The sequence below is a fragment of the Sesamum indicum genome, linkage group LG8, assembly GCF_026168435.1.
Source record: "Sesamum indicum cultivar Baizhima isolate 11 linkage group LG8, ASM2616843v1, whole genome shotgun sequence".
Classification (NCBI taxonomy): Eukaryota; Viridiplantae; Streptophyta; class Magnoliopsida; order Lamiales; family Pedaliaceae; genus Sesamum; species Sesamum indicum.
Genome location: NC_142664.1, coordinates 26,477,500 through 26,485,457, shown reverse-complemented (window position 1 = coordinate 26,485,457; position 7,958 = coordinate 26,477,500). Strand labels below are relative to the sequence as shown.

Genomic DNA, 7,958 nt, shown 5'->3' with positions numbered 1-7,958 from the left:
TTTTAAATCTTTAATAACGAATCATTTAAATATATTTTGATAATTCTAAATTTATAAAATTTTTATATTTTAATTTTGAACTATATTTTAATAAATACGAATGAATTTCAAATTGAAAGTCATTTAAAATCTTGTTTCAAAATACTTTCTTTAAATTCAAATACAAATTCATGGGTGCAAAATGCAAATACAGCTACTTTGGACTGCACTTAATTTAACTTCTCAAGGGTCCCACGCTTTGTACACCGTATGTCTTAACTAGGCCCCACCTAAACCCGGCTTCCAATATCATTCTTTTTCCTTGCACTGTAACTTCCCGTATCAAAGAAATAAATACCAGAAACCCAGCCCGATTCTCGGCCCGACCACTTTTACCCTGTTTCCGTCAATCGGAAATTGGACACCGTCTGAAATCGGAGAGCTACTTACCCATTAGCCACTAAGTCATTCGTAGATCTATTTGAATTTAGACACTTTTGGAGATTTGATTCTTATGATTTTGCTTATGTTTTAGGGAATTTGGTGAAATTTAGTGTTAACTTTTTTGATTAATGGCGACGAGGAATAGGACTATTTTGTACAGAAAGTATAGGGATGCATTGAAAAGCGTCAGGGTCCCGGCGGGCTCGTCGCCGTCGATCTCTGGGAGCGGAGGTGCGGTGATCGAGATGTCAACCACTTCTTTGCTTAACCCTAAACGATCTTATACTCCTTTGAGCACTGAAGATCCGGGATCCTCCAGGTACTTTGATTGATCGGTATTTTAAACTAGTTTGTTTTCTCTAGTGAAACTCTGAAATGTTATCTGAATTTCTTTTTCTTCCTTCCTATTTACGAATTTAGTTTCTACTCTGTGTTGGAATGATTCAAAATTGTTACCACTTGTCGAGTCATTATCTGGGTGAAAACTGATTCCTCAGATTGACTAGATACTATAAGATGAGATATAAAACATCGTTCTGCCTCCATCACATCCAGGAAATGACTGGAACTTCCCTGAAGAATATGATGAAGTTCCAATGCAATAGCTGTCCTATATGAAAAATAAATGTGTACTAAGATTTGAAAAAATGATTTTAGATAAATTGGCAGAACCCTTGCAAAATCTTGAAAGCTTGTTTTGTTTGCAATATAAGCAATTCACAGGGGAAAAACTGGATGACTCCTTTTCTTTTGCATGTGAAATCTTACACATGTTTCAGATGTCTGCTGCCATGGTTTACTTAATTGGACTTAGTATCTTGTCAAAGAGGAAGGTAAGATGCACAAGAACTTATTTCAGTCGCTCACCAAGGATATTGTGGACTCAGGCATTGTAGTTTATTCATCATGCTTCTATTATAATTTTATCTCAATTCTGCCTCCCTAACTTAGATCCAGATTTAGGTTCTTCTAGTTGATTAAGAAACATGAATAATGCTGCTGTACTTTGTTCTATTTCGTCATCTGTTGTGGATACTAATTATTTGGGAACAAGGACTCCAGGGCTGGATGGTTGCGAGTTCTATTATTTTTTCAAGAATTTCATATTTCCTTGTGTACTGAAGGTATGTTGTGAAAGTATGCTCTCTTCTGCTTTGACTTATACACATAACTGGAAAAGGACAATGTCATAGAAGAACTGTAATGGGACTCTTTGGAGAGTTTGGATTCATTAGGGTTCCACTTGTTGCTGTTTTCAATTTTATGATCTGCCACAAAACAGGAAATGAGAATTTAAAATTTCTTTTTTCTAGCTTTAATGTTAGTATCAAACTTTCCAGTTGAAGCCATAAGAAGTGGCAGAGAGTCTTTGTGTTGTGCTGGAAAAGATGAATTTGGGATGATTACTGTAAGAAAAATAGACAATACTCAATGGAAATTCTAACATATAGTGTGAGGATGCAATTTTAATGCTTCTGTATTAGTACCACTGTAGTTATGTCCACCTGTTTGCCTATATGCTATGTGCCTGATGTTTCTAAAACGCATAACTAAGCTTTAGCTGATTTGCCTGTCCCTGTTCTCTGGTGGTATGGGTTTATCCTTAGGCATAAACTATTCTGATTGTTGACTCATGGCTATATGATAAATGTTCTCCAATCTGAAAATATATAGATCCATCAATGAATTAAAGTTTTCTACATCTTGAGGTATGCGTGGTGGCTTATCTCTGGAACTTGTATTTGATCAACCTGAGATTCATGTGAACTATGATAAGGTTAATTTTTTCATTAAGAGAAAATGGATTACAAATGTTTGTAATTATTAGTTTACATACCATAACTTGCCATAAAGGTGCATTCCGAGGCTGTTAAATTTTCACAATTGTCGCATTAAGTGATGATATGGGAAACCATGTAATTTGATTACCATTACTCGTCAACATGATTCGTACCGAATGACCGACTGAGGAAATCATCCTTGAACAAAGGTTGCTCCAGTTAGCTTTGAGAAATAATAAGATTACTATGGTTCTTTGAATTTTAAAAAAGGATGTTACATTGTGTGATGGTAGCAACTTTAGTTTATTTTTTTAAAAAATATATCTATTTAATGAAGTTATTTGTAAAGAAATTTATGCTACATTGTGAATTACTTTTTTTTAAAGTCATTAACTTAAGAATTTTTAAAAAGAAATTATATGCAAAGATGTTTCACACTTTCACTGGTAGTGTCTTTACACAATATTTAAAAAGAAAAAAAATCAAGGGATGCGGTGCCTCTGATAATTTTTTTTTAAAAAAAATGAAAAATGTATTTCTCGATAACGTCTTTGTAGAAAAACATTATCTTCAATATTGTTTTATGTTATATTGGAGAAATTTTTATACCATATTAACTTACTGTCTTTTCACAAATCTTAAATGAATTGCTATGTGCGATTCTATGTATAGTATAGAATCCACTCTTGCCAGTGTGCTAGATGTTATTGCTACTATTAGGGTGCAACTCAAGACCTTTAAACTGCACAACTGCCCAAGCACGAAATCCGGTTGTGGCTGCCACAAGGACAATTGTTGCCTTAAAAGTCAATATTATTGTCTTAGCTATTACCACAAGTGTTTGCCCTTTCCACACAGCACCTATATTCTCTCCATGGGCGTCTGCCATGCAGCACTATGTTCCCTCCCATGAGTGCCTGCTGCTTTGTAATTCAAAGGAAGGTGAAAGACCCTAAATCTGCAGACTGCTTATGATGAAGAACTGTGAACCACGGTAATTAGAAGCCTGTAACCCCTTGTAAACCAGTCTAGAGGGTCCAAGAGCTATCTATAATCTGTAGGTTTAGGGATGACAGAAGGACTTCCTTGTTTGGTCTTAGTCAATGCGATGTGGAGAAAGAACCAGTATAACAGATACTGGATAGGGGTGCACATTACTGGTGGTAAAAAGTCATAGCTTATAGCAACAATCAGATCTTTAAACAGTATAGTAACATGTGCTTTAGGATCCAAGTGTGCCGCACAATTAGGTAATTGCTGGCACCCCACGCCAACAATCTCCTGCATCACTTGCCATGAAGGTCACTGCTACGGCACAATAGATGTAGTAACTGTTTCATGTTTGTGTCAGAAGAAAGCAAATTTAAGCACTCACTTGATACTGGTAGGAGGTTAGAGGAGACTAACATATAGAGAATTGTCATAACTAATTGAGCTTCTCTTATGTTATTTGCTTAATAAGTTTATCCTATTCTAAGACCCAAAGCTTCCTAACATCCTAATATATGATTATAAGCTATGATTCTCCATCAGATTCTAAGGTTTTTCCCTGTCGCTGTAGGAGTACAGTTGCAGTAGGTTTACCACCAGCTTGGGTGGATGTATCTGAAGAAATAGCAGCTAATGTACAACGCTTGAGGGAAAAAATGGCTGAGTTGGCAAAGGCTCATGCCAAGGCTTTAATGCCTTCATTCGGAGATGGCAAAGAAGATCAACGCCGGATTGAGGCACTTACACAAGAGATAACTGATCTTTTAAAACGATCGGAGAAAAGATTGCAAAGACTCTCTGCTTCTGGGCCTTCAGAGGATTCAAATATCAGGAAAAATGTCCAGGTATGATCTGTAATCTTCTGTTTCCTGATTTGTATATCTGCAGACAGTTGTGGTATACTGTATCCTCAATTGTATAGAGTTATGAATAGTTGTGGTAATACTTATGTACTAAAACTGTATTACTGGGTTTATTAGATAATTTAAAGTCAGATGCAAGCAAAAGACGCAGTATGCTATTAGGGGATTATTACACTTTTGTTATGCATCGAGGAATTTACTAAAATATGTTAAGTATTTGGTGGAATGAGGAACAGACCCAACTGCTGCTTTTCTCGTCCTCGTCTTGTTTCTTTTCTGGACTTGCACCATGCATTGAAGGAAGTTTACTTTGAGTTGCTGAAATTGAATAGAATACGATGAAGTATTGTGGTGACTTTGGATCGCTATTATATCATTATTTTGATATTTCATAACTGAGCTAACTGCTACTCCTGTTGGTAACATAATTGGTAATACTGCTCAGAACATGCCATGCAATTCCACTTTTCTTCTGAAAAATTTTATTGTTCACTATAGTTATCAGTATGCTATTAGGGGATTATTACACTTTTGTTATGCATCGAGGAATTTACTAAAATATTTTAAGTATTTGGTGGAATGAGGAACAGACCCAACTGCTGCTTTTCTCGTCCTCTTCTTGTTTCTTTTCTGGACTTGCACCATGCATTGAAGGAAGTTTACTTTGAGTTGCTGAAATTGAATAGAATACGATGAAGTATTGTAGTGACTTTGGATCGCTATTATATCATTATTTTGATATTTCATAACTGAGCTAACTACTACTCCTGTTGGTAACATAATTGGTAATACTGCTCAGAACATGCCATGCAATTCCACTTTTCTTCTGAAAAATTTTATTGTTCACTATAGTTATCATCTAGGATATTGTCTTACAGTATAGTATTTCTATGACAGAGGTCTTTAGCTACTGATCTTCAAAGCCTCTCAATGGAGCTACGTAGAAAACAGTCCACATATTTGAAACGACTTCAGCAGCAGAAAGAGGTGCAATTTCCTTTGTCAACTCCATTTTATCAAATTTAAATGTCCAGATTAGTGACGTAATGCACTTGTTCACAGGAGAAGTGTTCTTCTGAGGTTTCACCTCCTGAACTTGTCAGTGCTTCCAAGATTTATTGAATAGCTGCTAGTGTCATTGTATCTCTATGCTTTATAGTTATGTTTTGTCAATTTCTTTAACATACTCATGCTGTGTAGGGTCCTGATGGGGTTGACTTGGAAATGAACTTAAATGGGAGCAATCCTAAGGGGGAGGATGATGATTTCGATGATATTGTAAGTATCCATATTATCTTGTTTTCAACATAAATTTCTCTTTGGTATGTGAATTATATGCTCAGCTAAGTAGGAAGAAACCACACACACGTATAGGTAATGGTTAGTTGTAGACCAGAATTGTTTGCCCTTAGAGGTGCTCAAGTAGGGATACATCCATTCCCTCTATTCCTTCATTTATGGAAGTAGATGTAGCATTCAAGAAATTGCCAATTTTTGTGTTAAGATTATACAGGAGTTACTCCTAAGACCTGAATCTGGTTATCACAAGGATACATGTAAATCTCTCAACTGGCTGCTTATACAACTAATATTTACATGGAGAGCAACAAAAGAGGGTACATCCACCTCATTGTGGATGATTTGATGTCCAAAGTGTCACCCTCTTGTCAACCTTTATGTCAATTTTCCACCTGATACAGATTTTTATTTTGTGGAAGATAGAAATGCCATCCAACAATTGGACCTGTTGACCTTAGTTTTTTTAAAAATTGGCATACTGAGTTACCTATTCTGTTCCTTAACATAAGTGGGGTACCTACGAGGCTACGACCTTATCTGTTTGTTCCTATGAAAGTAAAATGAGTTTGCCATGCTTGCAACTGGCATTTAGGCTTTCTCTTAATCCAGACTGATTCAATGAAAAGGTCCATAAAAGTGGCTACTTGAACCCGGGTTCTTAAGGTTATGAATTTACAGACCTGTGATTACTGGGCCTAGACTTCAGGGATATGCAGTAGATCTAAGAAATAACCCTGACCTCATAAGCAGTTCCTGATGACCAGATGAGGATAGGATCATATTACTACCTGAATTAATTTTTCTACTATGTCCACCAACTTGGCAATTTCATTAATGTAGTGGAGATTCCAAAGCTTTCTACAGATTGCTTCTTTGGTTTGTTTCACTGTCAAAGTGCCTCTGATACCCAAGTTACTACTGAAATGCAATTTTCCGCATTTATGTCATGAATGCATTCTTTGACCTCAAGTGTCTCACAAATATCACAAAACAGGGATTCAGTGAACATCAAATGGCCAAATTAAAGAAAAGTGAGGCATTCACCGTAGAGAGGGAGAGAGAAATTCAACAGGTGAGTTGAATTTAGGTTTTTTCTTTAGCATGCACAATGAACAAATATTTCATTTCTTTTGGCATTTTCATTGGTTCTAGGTGGTGGAATCAGTGAATGAGCTGGCCCAAATTATGAAAGATTTATCAGTGTTGGTGATCGATCAGGTCGGTGCTATATTCAATTTTCATTGGGTACTCATGTATTAGACTTTGGATTTTGATTAATTTATGTCTGCAAGCAGGGGACCATTGTTGACAGGATTGATTATAACATAACAAATGTCGCTGTGTCGGTTGAAGAGGGCTTGAAACAGCTTGAGAAGGTCCACATTTTATTTGATTTATTATTCTTATATCACCATTCTCTTAAAGATTTTTCTTTGGGACACATTTTTTGTTTATCTTTGCTTAGATTATGTCTATATTTGTGGTTAATTTTGTGTCTTTTATGAACTGGATTTGCAGGCTGAGAGAAGCCAAAAACAAGGTGGCATGGTTATGTGTGCCACTATTCTTGTTATTATGTGCTTTGTTATGTTAATTCTCTTAATTTTGAAGGTGATAATCTTCTAATCTTTGAACGAAGCATCTTCTTGAATTCTCCTATGGTTCTGGACCTCCATGGCAACCTTTACAAAGTCAGCTATCAAAAAGTCGAATGCTGGGATTTCCAAGTCCCAAATAGACTCATCTTACTAAATGTTGAAGACAACAATTAATTATTTCTCACTGTTCATTTTTTGCTTTTACCACTTTCTATGTGGGAGGAGTATATATATGTCTGGATAGAATGTTTGACTGCTCCTGGGACTTTGTACAGTCTGGAGGAGGGATGTGACATTGATTCTTTCATCCCAGGAAGATTTTGTAGCTTTGTTACAAATGCTCTCTTCTCTTGAGTTGAGGTGAAATATGTTTTCTTTGTAAGATTCTTTCTTGAAGTGGGAAAACAAAACACAGAATGACCATTGTAGAAGCTCTGACTCACCTGAATAATGATTGGCATTTATTGTGTTTGGTAGGGGACTCAAAACCTAATTGTGGCACATACTTGTATGTCTGCGCTGTAACATATATTCAGGTTGAATTATATCGACACCCGTGAAGTTAGGCTAATTACCGTCATTTATAGGTCTAGTGTTGTAATATACCTTAGAAATGTTTGTGTAATATTTTACCACTACATAATTACGATTAATGGGTGTGCTTGAAATTTTATAAAAGATAGGAAGTATTTTTTATAATTAAACATAATTTCGGGCAGTGTTAATATATATATAGGGCCAATTGCACCGCTCATCTAGAATATGAAATTACATTTTTCAAAAATACTTATTTAAAAATATAAGCACATCCTCCCCAAAACGTCTTTTATCAGAATATTTTTGTTTCCCACTTCAATCAGTTAGTGATAACTCATAAGTATAGATATTTTTCTATCATAATATTCAAAGATTGCTTAAAGATATTGAAAGGAGAAAAAAAAAATACACGCACAAACACAACCTTAAAAAGCTATCAATACAAATGTAAAATATTATCAACAAAA

At 35.5% G+C, this 7,958-nt stretch overlaps 1 protein-coding gene across 5 annotated transcripts; it reads left to right on the top strand.

Moving 5' to 3' along the window:
* The first annotated feature begins 291 nt into the window (after positions 1–291).
* On the top strand, positions 292–7,455 carry LOC105168945 (syntaxin-43). Of its 5 annotated transcripts, XM_088883417.1 has the most exons (9): positions 294–742; positions 3,766–4,039; positions 4,955–5,044; positions 5,120–5,155; positions 5,258–5,335; positions 6,351–6,428; positions 6,509–6,574; positions 6,652–6,732; positions 6,875–7,455. In XM_088883417.1, exons 1-9 carry the CDS (start codon positions 552–554, stop codon positions 6,980–6,982), a joined length of 1,002 nt encoding a protein of 333 aa, XP_088739543.1. In that variant the 5' UTR covers positions 294–551; the 3' UTR covers positions 6,983–7,455. The 5 variants fall into 5 exon arrangements, with proteins under 5 accessions (XP_088739542.1, XP_088739544.1, XP_088739543.1 ...); XM_088883416.1 differs by lacking the exon at positions 6,875–7,455 and having other exon boundaries at positions 292–742; positions 6,652–6,868; XM_011089166.3 differs by lacking the exon at positions 5,120–5,155 and having other exon boundaries at positions 295–742.
* The last annotated feature ends 503 nt before the right edge of the window (positions 7,456–7,958 follow it).

Coding starts and splice junctions, on each gene's coding strand:
- LOC105168945 (XM_088883416.1), top strand. CDS start 552: ATGGCGACGAGGAATAGGACTATTTTGTACAGAAAGTATAGGGATGCA. Junction 5,045..5,119: donor GACTTCAGCAGCAGAAAGAG/GTGCAATTTCCT, acceptor ACTTGTTCACAG/GAGAAGTGTTCTTCTGAGGT. Junction 5,156..5,257: donor AGGTTTCACCTCCTGAACTT/GTCAGTGCTTCC, acceptor CATGCTGTGTAG/GGTCCTGATGGGGTTGACTT.